The 20,861-nt window shown below is 34.5% G+C and overlaps 4 protein-coding genes across 8 annotated transcripts; 2 read left to right on the top strand and 2 right to left on the bottom strand.

Annotated features, from left to right (window-relative positions):
* Window positions 1–47: 47 nt before the first annotated feature.
* LOC136342678 (tRNA methyltransferase 10 homolog A) lies at window positions 48–2,047 on the top strand. Of its 2 annotated transcripts, XM_066288752.1 has the most exons (5): window positions 48–416; window positions 467–929; window positions 983–1,273; window positions 1,403–1,508; window positions 1,574–2,047. In XM_066288752.1, exons 2-5 carry the CDS (start codon window positions 516–518, stop codon window positions 1,732–1,734), a joined length of 972 nt encoding a protein of 323 aa, XP_066144849.1. In that variant the 5' UTR covers window positions 48–416; window positions 467–515; the 3' UTR covers window positions 1,735–2,047. The 2 variants fall into 2 exon arrangements, with proteins under 2 accessions (XP_066144849.1, XP_066144840.1); XM_066288743.1 differs by having other exon boundaries at window positions 48–929.
* Window positions 2,048–2,151: 104 nt separating this feature from the next.
* RpII140 (RNA polymerase II subunit RpII140) lies at window positions 2,152–7,547 on the bottom strand. The gene is made up of 12 exons (XM_066288708.1): window positions 7,058–7,547; window positions 6,765–6,993; window positions 5,805–6,232; window positions 5,208–5,748; window positions 4,965–5,151; window positions 4,569–4,883; window positions 3,971–4,454; window positions 3,568–3,787; window positions 3,296–3,512; window positions 3,014–3,232; window positions 2,734–2,955; window positions 2,152–2,671 (listed from the first exon to the last, which is right to left on the bottom strand). Exons 1-12 carry the CDS (start codon window positions 7,080–7,082, stop codon window positions 2,225–2,227), a joined length of 3,534 nt encoding a protein of 1,177 aa, XP_066144805.1. The 5' UTR covers window positions 7,083–7,547; the 3' UTR covers window positions 2,152–2,224.
* An 825-nt stretch (window positions 7,548–8,372) lies between these two features.
* Window positions 8,373–15,928, top strand: tws (protein phosphatase 2 regulatory subunit tws). Of its 2 annotated transcripts, none has more exons than XM_066288722.1 (6): window positions 8,373–8,615; window positions 11,531–11,748; window positions 11,946–12,132; window positions 12,399–12,732; window positions 12,786–13,002; window positions 13,294–15,928. In XM_066288722.1, exons 1-6 carry the CDS (start codon window positions 8,516–8,518, stop codon window positions 13,660–13,662), a joined length of 1,425 nt encoding a protein of 474 aa, XP_066144819.1. In that variant the 5' UTR covers window positions 8,373–8,515; the 3' UTR covers window positions 13,663–15,928. The 2 variants fall into 2 exon arrangements, with proteins under 2 accessions (XP_066144819.1, XP_066144831.1); XM_066288734.1 differs by having other exon boundaries at window positions 8,380–8,716.
* Window positions 15,918–19,950, bottom strand: LOC136342691 (solute carrier family 25 member 35-like). Of its 3 annotated transcripts, XM_066288775.1 has the most exons (6): window positions 19,768–19,949; window positions 18,373–18,511; window positions 18,059–18,302; window positions 16,913–17,151; window positions 16,639–16,861; window positions 15,918–16,384 (listed from the first exon to the last, which is right to left on the bottom strand). In XM_066288775.1, exons 3-6 carry the CDS (start codon window positions 18,300–18,302, stop codon window positions 16,161–16,163), a joined length of 930 nt encoding a protein of 309 aa, XP_066144872.1. In that variant the 5' UTR covers window positions 18,373–18,511; window positions 19,768–19,949; the 3' UTR covers window positions 15,918–16,160. The 3 variants fall into 3 exon arrangements, with proteins under 3 accessions (XP_066144872.1, XP_066144880.1, XP_066144862.1); XM_066288783.1 differs by lacking the exon at window positions 18,373–18,511 and having other exon boundaries at window positions 19,768–19,950; XM_066288765.1 differs by lacking the exon at window positions 19,768–19,949 and having other exon boundaries at window positions 18,373–19,193.
* Window positions 19,951–20,861: the final 911 nt, after the last annotated feature.

Genomic DNA, 20,861 nt, shown 5'->3' with positions numbered 1-20,861 from the left:
TGAAAGATTTCACAATCTCTTTGGATTTATAGGTACATTCCCACAGCCCAATTTAGACCAACAATCCGCTTTTTTGTTCCAGCAACCCCCATTTGTTTTCCAGAGTCCTAGGATAAGCAGTGCGTGAGATACAGCTTACTTCGTTTAGTGCCCGATCCTATACATTTCTAATTCCGAGATCTATACCTCTCTAATAATTTGTTGCCTCGAACGGATTTAAATATTTCAGGTGTTCTAGATTTCGAGCACGTATAGTCATAGTCCGCAGTGTAACTCATTCTTATTTTATTTGGAAATACCCTGTATATTAACTAATTCATGTTAGCGACCCTCCCACCTGCTACTTTAAATGCTGTTCAGTTCGATTGATGCTGACGCGAATTACGATAGTCACTTGTCGCTTCTCCGTATTTGAGGTTAAGGTAAAAAAAAAATTTTTTATTTGTAAGAATCAAGAATTTTCCAGATTGAGGGCCCATTATACTTTTTCACCTTTAACTAAGCTAAGAAAACCAATGGATAATCAACCATTTCAAGTAGAAAACGGTATAAACCATGATGATATGGATATATGTCAAAAAATAGATATCCATTTGACACCTGCTGAAAGCAGTTCTACAATTGATGAGGAACTGCCTCAAGACCCCTCAGAGGTGCCAATTGTAAATTATTTTAATGGTGTAGAGATATCAAAACTCACCAAAAGGCAGCAAAAAAAATACAAAAAGTTTTTAAAATGGCAAGATGTAAAGAAGGAAAAACGAGCCAAAGAAAAAGAAAAGCTCAGAGAAAAAAGAAAACTAGCTCGAATTAATAACATTAATATGGGACCAAGTCGAAGAGCTCTCAAAATGAGAACAATGGAAGCAAGTAGTTGTAAAATTTCTGTTTGCATTGATTTGAGCTTTGATTATTTAATGATAGACAAGGCAAGCTATCACCTTAAGCAGGAAATAAATCTATAATATATATAATTTTACAGGATATGGCCAAAACAGCCAAGCAGATTTTAAGGGTTTATACAGAAAATAGACGAGCTCTAGCTCCAATGCAATTGTACCTTACAAATTTCAATGGTCGAAGTAAGAGAGAACTGGAAAGGTACCATGGCTATCAATACTGGGATATGGTTTTTCATGACAATGATTATATGGATGTTTTTCCTAAGGAAAACTTAATTTATTTAACTAGTGATAGTGATAATGTAATACGTGAATTACATGATCATAAAGTTTACATAATTGGAGGCTTAGTAGACCATAATGCGCACAAGGTACCATCATAACATAGATTTAATGTAAAATACAATCAAAATTAATAGAATTATTTTGTTCTGTTCAGTTTTTGTATTCCTCTATGATGGTATAACAAAAAGCAATACTAATTAATTGTTTAATTGCAGGGAATTTGTTACAATAAAGCATTAACAGAGGGAATAGCCCATGGACGTTTACCAATAAGTGAATATTTTTGGATGAAACAACGAAAAGTTTTGACTATAAATCAAGGTAGTAGGAATTTGGTTTTTGTATCTTCCATGTTTGACTTTATGAAATTCTTTTTCTATTTTCAGTATTTGAAATTTTAATCCGTGTTAGTGAAGGAATGACATTTAAAGATGCTTTTGAGTTAATTTTGCCCAAAAGAAAGGAGATTGTGTCTCTTAAAAGTGACAAGACACATGTGCAAAGTGAAGTAGCTGAAAATGATGACGTTGTAGAAAATACAGGATAAAATTGTTGTATATTGAAATTAACGTCGTTTTTCCCCGTGGTTTCACTTCTGTGAAATTTTTTTCCAACTTTTATTATTCTAAATTTTAATCCTTGTTAGTAAACAAAAGATATTTAAAGAGACATTTAAGTTAATTTGACTTAAAAGAAATAAAGTTATGTCTTTTGAAAGTAACAAGTTAAATATTCAAAGCAAAGAAGCAGTAATCGTTGACATGGTACAAAATACAAGATAAAATTGTTATGTATTGAAAGTCATTGAATTTTTTTTTAGATCTTAATTTTATGGCTATAAATGTTTATATACGCTTCTACCTACACTATTTCTTTGACAGTTCAATTTCCTTCTTTTCTCTCTTTGAAAGTGGAGGTGAAGGAGGAGGAGGAGGAGGAAGAGGCGCAACCCAGCACAATTAAGAAAACTTGAAATACGCTTTATTTACTTCAATTATACAGTGATTGCAAAATTTTAAACTCAGTAAAATCCAATTTTAAAGCACCATAAGCCTTGGCGCAATATTCATAGACATCAATTCTTGGAACAACAACTTCGCGGCATATGGCAGTCTCACCTGTGAAATCTGGGTTTTATTCTTGCATCCTTTGCATTCGAATGTGTTATTTCTCATGTTTGCGATAGCTATCAGTCCGCAGAAGTTGCAAATATGTACTCGGTAAGGATCGGACACTTCGAACAGTCGTTCCCTTAGGAATTGAGCCGCACCGTGAGATATTTGGCAATCCCGCTCCATCTCCCCGAAACGCAGACCTCCATCTCTCGCCCTTCCTTCCATGGGTTGTCTCACCAGGATTTGCACAGGACCTCTAGCTCTCGAATGTATTTTGTCATCCACCATGTGTTTCAGACGTTGATAGTAAGTGGGACCCAAAAAGATTTGGGCGTTTATTTTTCTCCCAGTATGGCCATTAAACATTACCTATAATTTTCACATTTAAACATAAACTCAAAAAAACATAAATTTAAAAACTACTATTTCACCTCATTTCCTCTGAGCTGGTACCCATATTCTTGCAATAAAGTGGAAATTTTTTGCACGTTTACTGCATCATTGAAAGGAGTGGCGTCACCAATTTCCCCTTTGTTGGAAGACACTTTTCCTTGGATGCACTCAATTAAGTGACCAATTGTCATACGAGATGGAATAGCGTGAGGATTAATAATGATGTCTGGGGTGATGCCTTCACACGTAAAGGGCATATCCTAAATTGCCAAAAAGAATAAAAATATTTTTAAATACACAAAAAATATATACAATTACCTCTTGTCGATATTGGATGCCACAGGTTCCTTTTTGACCGTGGCGCGAAGCGAATTTGTCCCCGATTTGCGGAATTCTCACCGAGCGTACCCTAATTTTGCAAAACTTATAACCTTCAGAATTCAGGGTCAGCATTACTTGATCCACGACTCCAGTTTCGCTGTTACGCAGAAAAGTGGAGGCGTCTCGTTTAGTGAACCGTTTTGTCGTTCCTTCTAACTAAAAAAATGAAGTTTATTTCATATTCTTACAAAGAACAAATTACTAAAAATCTCTTCTTACTTCATCATCATTCTCAGGCAAAGTCATTGTTTTTCCGATAACCACATCATCGCCTGACACTCTTATACCTGGCGAAATGATTCCATCTTCGTCGAGTTTATCATATAAGGCGTTTCTCATTCCCTGGCACGTTTGTCTTGTCGGTTTCTCAAACTGTTCCTCTTGGTCACCTATACGTTTATTTTCAGAGTCTTTATATGATCGATAAAACACCGATCTAAAACAAACTATATTTCTGCAACACTAAATTAGGTTGAATTTCATCCAAATACCTAAAGAATCCTCGTTCTACGGCAGATGCGTTCAAAATAACCGAATCTTCTTGATTATAACCGGTATAGCAAGCAATGGCAACTATACTATTAATACCGGCCGGTAGCTCTCTGAATCGAAGGTACTCCATAGATCTAGTTGTAACCAACGGTTTATGTGGATAATATAAAACGTGGGCCAAAGTGTCCATTCGGACATGGAAATTGGTAATGTAAACACCTAGATGAAATGAAGATCTATGTCAATTTTATAACAAAAATGCATTTAATGCAATAGTAAACGGTGCAACAATAAGACGAGAAATAAATTTAGGCTCATTGCCACATAAACTAAATGCTTTGCCAAAAAGCATTTTAGCAAAGGTTAAACCTAAAACAACCAAAAAAAGGCAATACAACTTACCCATAGCCTGTTTCCCCATAGCGCTTTGATAAGTATTCCTAGGACTTTGATTATGATCAGGGAAAGGAATAATCGAGGCACATACCCCCAAAATCATGGCCGGATGAATCTCACAGTGGGTGTAAGTAGTACAATACGCATATTCTTTTTCTTGCCGTAAATCATCGGGTGACATGGCAATCATCACAGTTTCTTCTTCCAATGTATCGATATATTCAACAACACCTGAGGCTACTAACATTTGCCATCCATAGTTATTATATTCCCTTTCTTTTAAATTATCGATATGCTTCTTCTTTAGCAAGAGTTGGCCGTTTTCCACGATTAAAAGAGGTCTACAAATTCTACCAGCATCTGTATATATCCTAATTTCCCTATCTCTAATGTCTCTTATCATTGATACTTCTGATACGATAATGTCCATTTGACGTCTTAATTTTCTAAGAGTTGCCATGAGTTGTTCGGGATCACGATGGATACCCACCTAAAGAAGACAAGAATTGATGATTTAAAATATAATTAAAAAAATTAATTAAATTAATTTATTATATTCTGAACATAAGGGGCTATCACAAATAAACATTCAATTATCTCTTACCCAACATCCATTAACGAAAATCTTTGTAGCATTTGCAATTGCGGATGGAGCAATTTCCTCCAAATTTTCCATGGACCATTCCTCCAAAAACTCCAAAATTGGCGACGGTTGAGACCCAACGGAAATATATGCCATAAGCGCCAAATTCTTTACAAGACCTACAGCAGCGCCTTCGGGAGTTTCTGCAGGACAAATCATACCCCATAATGTATTATGCAATTGACGAGGTTTGGCCAATTTCCCGTCTCTTCCAATTGGCGAGTTAACGCGTCTCAAGTGAGAAAGAGTTGAAGCAAAAGTTAAACGATTTAATACCTAAAAAAAACTTTGTTTCTTTGTACCATATTCTATTGTTTAATGGTAATTCAACATAATTTCATATAAAAATGGGCTTACTTGAGATACTCCAGCCCGAGCTTGATGAGCCTTCTTCTGGTCTCCCCAATTTCCTGTAGCGAGAGAATATCGTAAACCATCCGTGATTAGTTTTGTTTTAATGGCTAAATCCAAATTGAAATCTTTTCCCCTGTCAATGAACTTTTGCGCATACATTCTGACCTCTTTCATTAAATTCTTAAACAGTCTACAAAATAATAATTTACAATTTCTTCAGTAGATTTGCATAAAAATTTAAATTACCCTCTAAATAGGAAAGCCAACAAAGGTCCAGCTAAATCCAGTCTCTTATTTCCATAGTGATCTCGGTCATCTAATTCTCTCCTTCCAAGAGCTGCCAGAAGAAGTCTATGTACCATGTACCCCAAAAAATAGGCCTTCTTTGTTTCACAGAAATCAGACACGCCCACATGTGGTAACATTTCTTTTTGTAAAATTTCCCGGGCATATTTTATACGCCTCTCTTTCGTTACTCCAGGCCTAGCGCCTCGGGCACCAATAAAATTTAGAGCGACATTTTGTTCTTGAATAACAAAAGCTTCATCTAAGGAAGGCTTAACCATTTCCATCATTTCAGGGTCTTCAAAGTCATAAATAATGTGTTCTAATATATCTCTATCAGCTACAAAACCGAGAGCTCTGAATACGATCATAATTGGTATTTCTTGTTTGATATAAGGGAGGATAGCGATAATACGTTGACCAATAGCTGCTTTTTTTATTGCCTGGCCACCTCTGGCCATCATATTTACCCAGAGGGTTGAAGTTGGACGAGAACTATGTTCTAGAAGTATAAGGAGTAATAATTATTTCTTCACATTATATCTGAAAGAAGCCTACCTAAACACGATCTGATTTCAGTTTTATATGCATACTTCCCATCTTTCATGGAAAATACATATACAGTATTAGTAGCCATTTTCTCCTGTGCTATAAGAACTTTTTCTGATCCGTTGATAATAAAATAACCTCCGGGATCCAAAGGGCATTCATTCAATTCAGTTAAATCACGATCTGTTAAGCCGCTCAGCAAGCAATAAGTAGATCGGAGCATAATCGGTATTTTACCGATGAATGTTTTTTGATGTTGTGTTTCAATGGGATCTTCTCCCTCTTTAATTATCGTTTTTGTTATGTCCACATATAGTGGGGCAGAGTAAGTTAAGTTTCTCAATCTTGCCTCATTAGGCATCATTGGTGAGGGAGCACCATCTTTTTCCCAATGGGTGGGTTTTGATAAGTAGATTTGTTCAAATTTCAGGATATATCTGACAAAAATATTTTATGTTATTGATAAACGAGTACTAAATAGTAATATGCATACATTCATATATTTGACTTTTCATATCATACAACCCTGCTTTTTGTGTAATGAATTTTTCAAAATTTGCACCTTGAGTTTATCTCCACCTTGCCTTATTTTATGTCAGGTCAAATGTACTTTTCTGACTCAGGCTATTATTAGTACCTTCCAATTTTACATGAGACAGGCAGAGGCAACAAAATGCATATAGTGCATCCAAAGTAAGTAAAAGTGTTAAATTATCATAGAAAATAAAAGAGCAATTGGATTGGACTATGATAATGTTGCCTTATTATTAGCTGGGTAATATAATGTAGGAAAATTAAGCAGGATTTTATAAATTTGAAACCACTACTAAGCAACCAACATAATTAACATCCCCATTGAAAGAAAAATTTAGTTTTACTTAGTCTTCCAATATTTCCAATTGAAATCAATTATTTCATACTTTTTAGACACAATATATATTTACATATTTACAAGGGCTCTATCTTTACCTTGGTGGTACCTCAATTTCACCAGAAGTATGTTGTGCTTCAGCCTGCAATTCAATAGCAGGAGAATCTTCCACAATTCTTTGCACAGACATCTGAATGAATTCATCGAAGCTGTCCAATTGTTGCCGTACAAGGCCTTTTTCATCAAAATAGGCATTGATTACAATCCAACAAGCTTCTTGCCACAATTCTGAACTAATTTCTTCAGTTTCCTCATCGTCGAACTGATCTAAAATATATCGAGTTTGAGCTATAGTTAATAGTAAAGCAGAGCAAAATTAAAATGAGCTTACCATAATCTTGTTCGTACATCGACATATTTGAGATTTCAATCTTTATTTTTCCATGAATATATAGAAACAGATTCTAAATTTATTTAATGTTTACGTTTATATGCCTAATGGTATTTTTTTTGCATTTAAAGCATCAAAATCTTAATCGATTCACCGCCAGTTTGTTTTCTATTTGCCACCTGTCAGATTTTTCAGAGCAGCGTCAGATAATTATTTGTCAGTACTGTCAAGGGATTTAATTCAGCGCAGTATGTCACTCTAGTACATAATGCTGGTTCTTTGCTTTGGTACCTTTAACATGATTAGAGTATTTATTTTGTAAACCTCTTAACGAATATTTTTTCCAAGCCTTAAAATACGTCAATTAGGAGTAAACATACTTCACCGGGACGCCTTATATAATAATTATATATATTATCTATTCTGACATTAAGATATCAAATAAAGATCTTTACGAAATTGTGATATAATCATTTACTTAAACTATTATATTAAAGTAAGCCTTTAACAGTTTAAGATATAAACCAAAAATAACAAAATAAATGAGTAATAGTGACGCAATGCTCAAAGTCGAGACGGCTAGCTATAGGTGCCCTCTAAGAACAGAATTGTGAACTTCTAGCGGATGTCAAAAGTGACTTATATGATCTTAATGTTTGTAATTGAAGTAACACCATTAAAAAACTGTCTGCAAAAATTGCATTAGAAATTAATATGTATTATTTAGATTAATTGATAATTCGCTTTAAAAAAGTGTATATTATTCGGAGTAAAAGTGTACCTGTGCGTTCAATATGATTGATTCAAAAGGCACCTTGTCATCAACTAGACAGGCGATGGGATCTGTATAGAAGTTCCCGGGGAAAATGTTAAAAAAAAAAAATGGTTAGAAGAAATCAAACTAATTATTTATTAATGAAGTGTAGACGAGCAAGCTATATTGTTCGTTTCAATATTTCATATTTCATTTTATGATTTGCTTAAATAAGTTTAAGGGTAATAAAAAGTTATTTAATTGTAAATAAATGATCCAGTGCTCTTATCGAGGTGAAGTTATATTCACCGATCAAATCCCCGACTTCAGCTTTACTTAAAGCTCCAAGTTCTGAGGGTAACATTAAAATACCCTCTTTTACTTGTAACTTAACCTATTAGGTGCCTAAAAAAAATTGCGCAGATAAATGACACCCGACTCTAGCGCCCCCCAATATCCCTGTAAAAGAGATCGAAAAGTAAGCGCCTTAAATAATTGACAACCGACAATTGACATTTTTGATTAGCAAAACCCACGCAAAACTACCTGCGGCGCTAGTATCATTTGTCATTTTGCTTTCCTCACATTTTGTAATGGTGGACTTTCAAGGTTGGCTTGTGTGTTTTTTCTATTTGAAGAAATCGTTTTTATCATTAGTTGGCCGCTAAAAAAAAATATCAAAGATTATCGAAAATAGTTCGCTGATGAAGTATCGTCAGAAACAGTCCAGCGAAGTATCAGGCCAAGGACATCCGAAACGTTCGCGAATTTCGAAAAGCCCGCCCGCGAATCGTGTTATGGCCGGTAAGTTGTGTTGCAACACCACGGTTTTTCGCCAACTGTGACCTCGATAAAGGGGAAATGTGAAAAAAGTCCTGCAAAACTAAAATTGTACATTATGGAAGGTAAATTTGTCTGTTTATGAAGAGTAATCGTCCTTTTGTGTTGCCATGCCATTTCAATGCGCACATTTTCAACCTTATGGGCATTTAGGTCTTTACGTAGATTTTGCGGACAGATTATGTTATTATGTAGTGGTTATATTACCTTTAAAAAAGCGTCTAGACGACATTCATTATGGTAGAGCAGTTGGACGTTGTTTATAAGTTCGCAGGTGCTCACAATTTATGTGAAACCTGCCTCAACTAAGAAGTACTATTGATCATTGATCTATGGAATGTGGAACCAAATTTTGTGCATTAATGGTTAATAGTGATTATACTCCATACTAAACTTATAATCTCAATAGATTGAAGCAGGTATTGGGCATAGATATCCAAATTTTGAAATTATGATGTTAAATTTCAAATTTAAAGCATGTGACTTTGTTCCTGGGTTTATTTTTTAGAATATTTCAAGCAATTTACATTAATTCTCATTTTCATTCAAACACATATATAGAAGATCATAAAAAACCTCAAATAGACCTTGAAGTATCATCAAGGCATTATTTGTATATGATCACCCCTTATTATAACTGTTTGATTTCTTTGGGCTAAACTAACTTGCTTTTGAGATTCCTTTCTAAAAATACAGTTCTTGAATTATTAAAGAATTTTAAAAATTATATCCATTTTGAAACACATGAGAAGCAAACATTTTGAGATTTGGTTCTTTTCTTTAATTAATTTGACAATTGTTCATGAAAACATTGAAACTTCATTAAAAAATAATACTAAAAATAGAAATTGGTGTTTTTGGACCTTGCGAGATATTCTTTGTCAACTACAGTCTAATTTTGACTTTATCAAGTGGATAACTAGAAATAAAGTTTTAGGTATGGCTGTAATCTAGACTGAAAATTCTTTTAAAGTATCTTGCAATTTGGTTTTAAATAAAAAAAGAAAAAATGTATTTCAAAAACAAAAAAATTCTAAATTTATTTTTTTGCTCCTTTTGTTTAAGAAAAAGCTTGTATAATGTATTATATTTCCCAGTTTTTGTATAAAATTTTATTGTTAAATAAATGGTTAACCTCACTGAGTGACTAAACAAAACTAATGACAATAGCTGGGACTTTGACTTACTTGTTCTTCAAGATAGAATGTCAATTTTTATTTACATATTTTTTCTTTTTGAAAGAAAAATATTAAAACACCAAGGGGCCTTACAAGTATCAGAGGATTCTTTTTAGACATGTTTTCTACTATTACATTAAAACCCCATTCTCTAAATCCTGTACTCCACCAGGGTTATTGTGGGTCCTTGTTGCACACAAAAGAAACTTACATTGTAATATTTGTATTTTGGCACATATAACTACCTCCTTACAGGTAGGAAAATAACTGCTTTTAACTCATTTATTTCGGCCTTGAAGAACACCCAAGAAACTTTAAGATGGCTGTCACATCTTCTCAGAATTTACAGTGATTACTAAAGGACAAGCATTTCTTAGTAGACCTTAAGGGCTTCCAGAAATAGGTCAATTCGTCGCACCTTAGCGTCATTCAGTTGTTAATATCAGTGATTTTTTTTTTGCGTTTCTTAGTCTCGCCATAGCAGTTCCTGTAAAATAGGATCCAGGAAATAGGAGATACACATATCAGGAAAAGATAGAACTATAAAGGATGGTGAAATCCAATTTAACCGCGAAAAACACGACTGAGGATAAAGTTTTAGATTTACATTTGTATATTTTTGAAAGAAAGCAGAATTTTAAGAAAGAAAATATGCTAGTTGTCCTTTGCTGTTTTTTCTTTATGTGTGGCAAGCCTTACCAGAATATTTTAGCATGGCCAACAATAAAGTAATGACCAGGGCAACCCAGAGTACAGACAGAAATATTTATTACCCCCAATAATACCTAGGCAAGCCCAGTCTAAACTAGTGACCCATTATATTATAGTGAGGCAAACTGATAATAAACAGGCTAGAACTCCCAATTACCTTTACCCTTGGCCCAACCATTTTTGTAGTATATGTTTATGATAGATTTAGGAGATTTGCATTATGCTGCCACTGTTAGTTACATTTTCGATTTTAAGGCGAAAGGAACAAAAAGGTCCCCAAAATATAAACTGGTTTGTGAAATTTCGGGAGTTTACTGGTTGTAATTTGATTTGGGTTTATTATATTTTCAGTTATTTTATTTCATATCTCAGTTACTGTTGATTAATATTAATTTCTGTTATTTTCCACCATGGCATTTTTAAACAAATGTAAGTATCTATATTTTTTAATCCAAATTGCCCGGCTAGAAAGTGGGTTGATAAGAAAGATTTAATTATGGATATTACTATAGATTTGTGAACTAACCTGAACTAACATCATCATTCATCTTTAATTAAATACAGCACATCTATTTCAGTAAAAAGTGCATCTGAAGAAGACGTATTTCTTTAACATTTACTTGTTTATAAATTCAGTCCCTTTCAGCACTTAGTAATTCAATTAAGAACCCACTACTTTTTCAATTTTGTATGATTTTGGTATGTATTGCAAAATCATTAAATGATCAGAAAAGTTCTTTGTGTGTAATTATAAACTTAAGGAAAGTAACATAAACGTAAGTAACGAATAATTTAAGCAAAATAAAAATTTTATTATACTAATTTAATCTATTACATTAATGTGTGCCTCTCATAGCATCATTAAAAGGTTGTTTTCCCCTAATTATCAAATTTTATTCATCATAAAATTTAACTTCAGTCTTGCGTTATTGGACAAGCTATATAATACAGCCTTCAAATCATTGTTATCGCTGTGTTTCATCTTTTCAGGCAATGGAGACACCCAGTGGTGCTTTTCGCAAGTTAAGGGAACCCTTGATGATGATGTTACTGAAGCAGATATTATCTCCTGCGTGGAATTCAATCATGATGGAGAATTGCTGGCTACAGGAGATAAAGGAGGACGAGTTGTTATATTTCAAAGAGATCCTATGAGCAAAGCTGCGTTACCTAGACGTGGCGAATATAATGTATACTCCACATTTCAGGTGAGACTGATGTTTTAGTATAATAGTAAATATTTTTTAAAAACACCCTGTACTTATGATACCAAGTTGGCATAGGCTTTTCTGCTTAGCTTTTGTTTCATAAAAATCTTTACTATGCACCACTGAAATAATCAGTGTTCTAAAGTACTATGAGCTTCAATTGTTATTTTGCTTAACATGTGTTTGAACTTTTCTAGAGCCATGAACCTGAATTCGACTACCTCAAAAGTTTGGAAATTGAGGAAAAAATAAATAAAATTCGATGGCTCAAGAGAAGAAATCCTGCCCAGTTTCTCTTGTCCACTAATGATAAAACCATTAAATTGTGGAAGGTCTCAGAGAGAGATAAGAAAGTTGAAGGATACAATACTAAAGCTGAAAATGGTAAGGTTCACAAGAGTCGTATAAAATTAATATTGTTTCATTGTTAAAAAAAGTAAAGAAGTTTCCTTTGAGGCCTATGGCAATTTGCAAACCATCTAAATAATTCATTAGCGTTAAGTTGTCAGCTGTCTATTTAATGTCACACAGTGATAATTTACCCTTTATTATTGACCTGTTAACTTCAAGTCATCATCTTAAATAGAAGAGGGAAAAGGGCCACGTTAAAATAGCATTTCATATTAAAGAGAATATTTGATTTGATGTAGGGTCCATGGTAGACCCAGGGTCCGTAAACTCCCTTCGGGTGCCAGTAATCAAACCAATGGAACTCATGGTGGAAGCCTCGCCTCGAAGAATTTTCGCCAACGCCCACACGTATCACATCAATTCAATTTCTGTCAACTCAGACCAAGAGACTTACCTTTCGGCGGATGACCTGCGGATCAACCTCTGGCATCTAGAAATCACAGATCAGAGTTTCAATATAGTGGATATCAAGCCCGCTAACATGGAAGAGTTAACGGAAGTTATCACTGCTGCCGAGTTTCATCCTGTCGAATGCAACTTGTTTGTGTACAGTAGTAGTAAGGGAACGATTAGGTTAGTATCTCTTTTTGAACGTAACTTTTAAATTATAATATATTTTTGTCTAGACTGTGTGATATGCGCGCGTCGGCCCTTTGCGACCGACATGCAAAGTTGTTTGAGGAACCCGAAGACCCCATGAATCGTAGTTTCTTCTCTGAGATTATATCAAGCATCAGCGACGTGAAATTGTCGAATAATGGTCGTTATATGATTTCCAGAGATTACTTATCAGTAAAAGTTTGGGACTTGCATATGGAGACTAAACCAATAGAAACTTATCCGGTAAGTCAATATTACTCTTGCTGGGGTTTATAAGAGTATTGCGTAGTGAAACAACATAATCAGGTGTTTGTTTTACTTGGCGATATGAAAATTTTGTGCCGTAGTTTAGTTTATAATTGAATCTAGGACTATGTTAGGTATGCATATCGTTACGGCAGTAAATTTGCTACTTTTTCGCCTTATGAAGAAAAGAACTATTTTAAGGTATTATTTAGCATTAGAATCAGCAACTTTGCCTCGATCGAATGTATCACGTTGTGCATTTCTTAACATTTTTAATTTTCTCGGTAGGTCCACGAATATCTAAGGGCAAAACTATGTAGTCTCTATGAGAACGACTGTATCTTCGACAAGTTTGAATGCTGCTGGAACGGGAACGATACTGCTATCATGACCGGTTCCTACAACAACTTCTTCCGCGTTTTTGATCGAACTACGAAGCGTGACGTCACGCTAGAAGCATCGAGAGACATTGCCAAGCCGAAGACTATCCTGCGCCCGCGTAAGGTCTGTTCGCAAGGTAAACGGAAAAAAGACGAAATCAGCGTGGACTGTCTGGACTTTAATAAGAAAATATTGCATACCGCGTGGCATCCCTTGGAAAATATAATCGCGGTAGCAGCCACGAATAATTTGTTTTTGTTCCAGGACAAGTTTTAGTCTGACCTACGTTCAGTTATTTTTGTAGTGAATCGTCGCTAGGGAAATCGTGTCGAGAGTGAGTGATTGTGTTGAGGATATAGAAGTGTGCGGTGCTGAGAAAATTACTCAGATGAAAATAAGGGATTTTTTTAATGAAACAGGCGGGTGTAGGTGGAACGGGGAGGGTCTTTCAGTGAGTTAATCAGGTGTTCTTTAGAACACGCATTAAAACACGCTAGTTTTTTCTTCAGAGCTTAGAAAACACCCTTTGAAGAACACCCAACAAATTGAGTATTTTTGCAATGCCTTTGAGATTGTGAAGTTTGTGTATGTTGTTTTGTGAAGCCTGATTAGTTTCGAGAGGTAAATACCAGCCATTTATTTATTTCTTCCATATTTAATCGTTAATTGACTTAAGCAGTAAACATATTGTTGCCTCACCCTTTGGATCAAGTTTAGAGGGTTGCAGACTTTATGGCCATTTTCTGACATTTTAAGTTTTTGTTTGGTGGTCACACCTAATGATTTTTTTGAGTATTTTGAAACGAATAAGACTTTGTCAGGTGTAAAGTTCCTGATTGTTAATTCTCTTCTAAATACTTTTTTTTTAAATAATATATACCAAAAATGAATGTTCTTTTGCGGCAGCAATTAGTTCCAAATGGGATAGTTGTTAAAAAAATATTTAATTTTTTGTATGGAAAGTTTCCTGATAACTAACTACTTTTATGCATAAAAATGAATAAAATTAGATTTATTTATTCATCTTACCAATGGTGTTTCTATGAGGGAGTGACTAGTTTTCCTACGTCTCCACTTACCTTGATCCACCATGCGTTGAATACGAAAATCAGAAAATGAATACAATTTAAAGTAATTTTATTTTTTGAAGTCATGTTAACGATCTTTCCCTGAAAAAAATGAGACGGACGGTGCTTACCGTGATACGACTGGAATACACTGCAGAATCCTACGATTTGTTCCCCTTCAATACACGTTACTCTATTTGTACGCACGTCCAGTAAGGCGAGAATGTACCCACAAGTGTGTCGTTGAGCCGAGTTTCAATTACCTACTTGCATAATGGCAAAGCATACAGAATACTAGACTGAATTAGTTCCCTCAATCTCTATCTGCACTCATTTGTGTATTCCTAATTCTTACTTCTCTCAAGCCCAACATTTTTTTCCACGCCATGTTATATGAATAAACATAGTAATACATCCGTGACTATAGCATAATGTCAGAACTGCATCTTACCTCCTGTGTCTGTTATTGGAGTATGCCTAAAATTGCCTATATTTCATTAGGTTACAAAACGTTGAAAGGCATCCATATCGATCGATTGATCGTTGAATATTAATCAAAAATAATAGTGGTTTTTTCAAGTTAATTGTAGGGTATTTAATAAAATTATGAGATTGAAAGATGGAAATAGATTGCTGTCGTGTCACGTGAACTCACAAAATTATTTTACCCACGTTTCCCTCAAAAATATGGTAATATTCTGAGATATTTTAAGTGCTGATAACGTTTTCCTTGGCGTTTTATTAAATACAGTCTTGTGACTTCATAGGATGTGGGATTACGTGACTGCAGATGGGAATCGATTTCTCACCTTGAGCAAAAAGAATTTTTGATCTAAAGAGCTATAAATATATTATCATCAAAATAAACGTGCCATAGCGAAATAACATTCATGAACTCCTTTAATTTTACGATGATAAAGTCTTACACATCAATTTTGTAGTTTTGCTCATATAAAATTTTAATATATTTAGAATAAGTTGTCATATTGATCAGAATTACGTGGCAGTGTGTTTTTAACAAATTTGAATATCTGTCACTCCATCATCTGTGGCTGCATATATTAAATGATCAAACATTTTTTGTGGTTACGTAATACACTCGATTAGTATCGTGGTTAAGATTCTGTTTGTCACTAATTTATTATCATATTAAACAAAATTGCGAAGTGCAGATACATCGTTCTGTGCCATCACAAGCTCCAAGACTTTCTGCCCTCCACACTGCCACCGATTGGAAAATATCTTATTAAGTATACTACTTTATGATGTATTAAGTATTTTTAAGTATACCTTCCAGTTTTTGGATTTTGTTAAAATATACAATTAAGGCATATTTTTCTTTTTTTTAGGTATATGTACAAATTTTTATTAAAGGCTGCATCTTTCTCACCCAAAATCTCAAACGTGTAAATACCCGAACTTGTTATAAGTAAAATGGTATTGTGATAAAGCAAAAATAAAGAGTTTATACCAGAGGCAACGTTTCCTTTATTCGTATCTCTTAAATTGCTTTGAAATTCAAAGGCTCAAGCATAAAAATTGCATTTTAGAACCTAATGAACAGTCAACAGTATCAGTAACAAATATCAAAAATATAACATATTGGAAATTCAACAAGAGTAATATAATATTTTGATACCTAAATTATATATAATATTTTGTCTACCTAAATCACAAAAAATATTAGTATATTTACTAAATAAGCTCTTAAGCAGTTTGTACCTTGGGGCTGGTCTTTGGCGGAAAATACTTATACGCGAAATTTCGAAGTACGTCGAAGAAAACTAGACACAATACAGTGTGGGGACCAAGACGGAGATACATGGGTCCGATACCCTTGAAAAATGCAGTTAAACTTTCAGCTTGATATATTTTTCTAGTGCAGTCAAAGTAATTGTTGTACAGTAGACCTCTTCCAGACGAATCAGTTGCTGAAATGAACAGTGCGTAGCAGTAAAATTATTGTTTGATGTTTTCAGAATCGGACGCATTTTCTGCTTTTGTTCATATCTGCAGTGGACATCACTTTAGGCTTTTGGCAATGTCCACCACAGTTGTGGACCAAACGTTACGAAAGAGCTCAATGTTTGGATGCTCAAAAACTATTTCCAATTATGTTTTCTAAAGCTAAGCTTCCCCTCATTGGCAGTAAAATCACATTAGCGTATGAATTCCTAATACTTACGTTGATTATACAGTCTAGTCATAATCAAATCAAACGGTGTCATCACAACACTGACAACAACCCCTCCCACCATACTGCTCATAAACGACCTTAAAAGCGAGTTATCTGTGATATTATAACGGTCGATCCACTGTTTGGTGTATTCAAAGCACATTATTTGAGAAGACCCTCCTATAAACGCCCTAGGAATGGTAGCAACAGCTCCCCTAAACAACCCTTTAACCTGCAAATATCAATCCTCATGTTTTCTTCACGCAACGTTAATAGTGCTTACTCCGTTTGCGTTAAAAATATTCGAAAGTGCCTGAAAAGTACCCGTGTGATGATGCTGATAACCAACAGCGATAGCTTGAACTGCCTGGGCTTGCAAATGGGTTTTAACGAGAAACAGGGGACTCGCCGAATATTGTCCTATAACGGAACCCAGACCCGTAATTAAGATGCTTTTTGTAAAAAGAAGATTTCCTTCGTTGTCTCTCAAATAACCTGAAGTGTCGGCGTAACCGTACACACCTAAAAGGTATTTTAAACGGTCAGTTATTTCATATGTGCAGGATGATATGGAATTATAGAATCAAACTTTGAGTTTCTTTCAATGCAACAATAGAAAAACATTCAGTGTAAGAACCAATGTTTGGAAATGTTTCCCTAACGCGTTAGTCTTATGATGCGTTAAGACAGTTATGTGCAAAAATGTGTTTTATTAAGTTTTTATACGTTTCTCTTTAATTTGTTTGTTCAAAATGTCATCTTTGAATTTCATTAGTTCGGTCAACGTAGGAGCGGTCTAGTTACTTAGCCCTTTATGACATCCTATCTAACATTTTTCGATTTCTTTCTGTGGGGATATGTGAAGTTTTTGGTTTATGAAACGCCAGTGTAGGACCTGATTGCATGAATGACTGCGGCATTTGAAGGTGTTCAAAACGATTAGCAAATTTTTAGTCAGGCGGCAAAAACCATGTACGTCGATTATACAGGTGCGTTCAAGTTCAAAGACATTTTGAACAATTACCATGATGTTATTTTATACAAAAAAATTAAAATTAAATTTACTAAAATTCGATAAAATTCATTTTGCACATAACTGTTTTCAAGTATCATAAGGCCGTAGCACTTTATACATTTTCACGCATGGATTTTTATACTCAAACGCCTTTACTGTTGTACTGTATAATTCTTAGAAATTTTATTCTATAATTCTGAATTACCCCGTATAATGAACATTCCTCTAATAGTAATGTGGCTTTATTTAGCCCTGATTTCATCATATACAATACTAAAGAGAAAAAATTCAAAAATGATTTAATCGATGTATGTGTGTTAATATAAAGTTTTTGCCAAGTGTTACAACTAGTCAATTTCTCTTGATTTTCTTAGTTCCCTAAAGCAGTGATCTTGCCCGTATATTTTTACCCACCTAATCTAGCTCCATTCATGATAAGTTGTACCCAAAGGGCTGGTACCAAGCCTTTTTGAAGAGCGAGGAAGCCATCGTTTTTCGCTACTACGTAACCTGCATGCAAAACATTTTTGTAATGAACAACATGTGCGCCTTTGGCTTGCAGTTCGCCTTGAAGCTGCAATCGAGTCTTCAAAACTTCCAATGGATTAGTGAAGAGACAGGCACCCATGGCTGCAACTCCGCCGAGTGCAAACTCCATCTGAATTATATCCTTTATGTATTTAAAATGTAAGGAAAATTATTAGTAAGAAAACAAATTTTCAAATTACCTTCAAGAGTGTTGGTCAATTCTCGTTTATCAAAATATTTTCAACGGAAGTGTGGGTGTTAATTTCAAAAATAGTTATGAAAGTTAATTTTATATTCAAATTTTGCACAGCTTTTGTTAACCAAATGTTTCAACTTTTACTGAAACAACATCAAGATCTTGGTGTCTGCTCGTCATTATGAAATCATTAACGAGGTTAAAATATGTAAACAACGATTGCTCTTATCAGATTAATTTACGTTCCCTTTACGCGGTGTTATTCTTAGTTACAATCCAAAAATTAAGGCAAATATCAGGATATGTTACACATATCTACAACGACTGGTACACCTAACTCCTCTCTAATTACGATTACAGTAATAATACAGTTTTTTAAAGAGAAGAGCTAAAATAGGTTCTTGATACTCTTGAAAATAAAATTAAATCATTAATCTGATAGAACACATTGATAAATTACAATATGCAAATTACACTTCTTGCTTTAAGTTTATCGCTTCACGCTGAATTTGCACAGGTTTAGTAATTTCTAGCAGTAAAACGCCAATATTCAAGAACATCCTTTTTCTTGTGTCTCTCATAAAAGACTTAAATCTAAAAAAACAGGGAAATATTCAAGTAAGCAGATCTGGCTTTAGCGAGTCTTGATACTTGGGCAAAATTTTTAAACACTGCCTCAAACTCTCCAGAAAAACTGGCGAAAAGGAAAGTGTGCCGTCCTGAGCCATCATCGCCTCACTATAAAGTTGGCATTGCAGATAGGTATGAAACTTAAATCAAAGGAGAAAAGCACACTGGATAGGGCCAGTTTTTAAGCTTTATGAAAATAAAAGAATAAAATTATACTGAGGTTTTCCTTACAAGTTTTTTTTTTGGGCGGGAATTTGTACAATCCATTTAGTTGCTACATTGATTACTTGTGCCACATATAGATGTAGAGTCAACTGCATTCTCTTTTAAAAAATTAATTCACAGATCTGTTGCTCTCTGCCACTGATGTCATGGTAGACTTTCAATATTCTTGAAAGTGTGTACTTCTAATTGCAGTAGGAAAGTACCTTTTTTGCCAGGCGAGCTCTCAGTAATGTCATTTTCTGAGAGGTTTCATGAGAAGGTTGTAAATTTGCCAAATCGAAATTGCACAATATAATTTGAAAACATTTTTTTCTTTTATGTTTCATCCTCACACACATAGATAAGTGTTGCTGAAGTGGTGGAATTGTAAACTATTTGCAGTTAAAACTAAGAATTATTAACGATTTGGTGAGTGAATTTTAGAACTTACTAATAGAAAATTTAAAAATTATAGAATACATTTATTTGGACTATTTTGGACTCAAGTTAATAAAGAATTTTAAAGACTCAATTAAAAAGCTTAATTTTCTTAGGTGATAGTTACTTTATAGGATCTAGGAACTCCGAGGTACTATGCTCGAATGAATGCCTGGTTGAAGGTATGCGTTAAATCGTGTTGAATGCATATGGCACAATAAAAAACATTTCCCAAGAAATTAAGAAAATAAAGCAAAATAACACGAGAAACTGCCATAAAACTAAGAAATAGATAACAAATATGGAATGTGAGGTTATATTTTTGTTATTGTTGTGGTTCATTTAATCACATGTCCAGATAGATGACGTTCGGAGTTTAATGGGAATCACGCACGGGGAGCCACGTCATAAGACTCATTGTGATACATCACGTGCCCTTTCATGTTTGACTTGTCCACCAAACACTTCATATCTCGCCCAAAAAATGTTTTCCCCGCTAAAGCCTTGATTAAATCATGAAACCTCGATTCCCACCAAACCCAAGAAATAAGTTGGCAATTCATAAAGACCAAATATGCCCTCCATTAACTTTTTATCCACCCATCTCGATTAGCATTTCAGATAGATAGTGCACGTAAGTTTAACATAATAAGACTCTAAGAGCTATTGCTGAAGGACAATTGGACATAAGAAAGCCAATAAGAATAAGAAACGTTATAAACAGTAAAATTTTAACGCATCCTTGATACTAAAGATTATGTATTCCCCTGAGATAGTTCTGGGTCGAAGTTCGGTTTCTTAAATACCTCGAGGTTTTTAGTAGATAGGCGCTTCGGTGAATCCCACACCACTCGGCTGCCAGAGCAACAGGTCCGACGTCTTTTTGAAAGATTTCTTTGTGAAGAAAAGGGTATTGTTTGAGTACCATTAATGGAAATTTAGTGCAATTATCTATCTGGTAATTTAACCACGGTATGCCTTATATTAGGCTCGACCTTAAGAGCCGGAGTCCGGGAACTCTTAAGAGCTTCCGGACCTGATACCACGAAAAGGGTTTTTACCTCGACTTTTCTCCCAATGATTAAAGCGGAAACTAACCGTTCTCTTGACTTCGATCACCCTCAGTTAATGATATTATAACTGACTTCGTTGGGAAGTTATATCCGTTGGGTGAAATGTAATAAAGATTGAAACACAATAGACTTTTGAGGTTGTGATGCG

Source organism: Euwallacea fornicatus, chromosome 1 (genome assembly GCF_040115645.1).
Source record: "Euwallacea fornicatus isolate EFF26 chromosome 1, ASM4011564v1, whole genome shotgun sequence".
NCBI classification, from domain to species: Eukaryota; Metazoa; Arthropoda; class Insecta; order Coleoptera; family Curculionidae; genus Euwallacea; species Euwallacea fornicatus.
The sequence above is the reverse complement of the archived record's forward strand: the minus strand, read 5'-3'. Positions and strand labels throughout refer to the sequence as shown.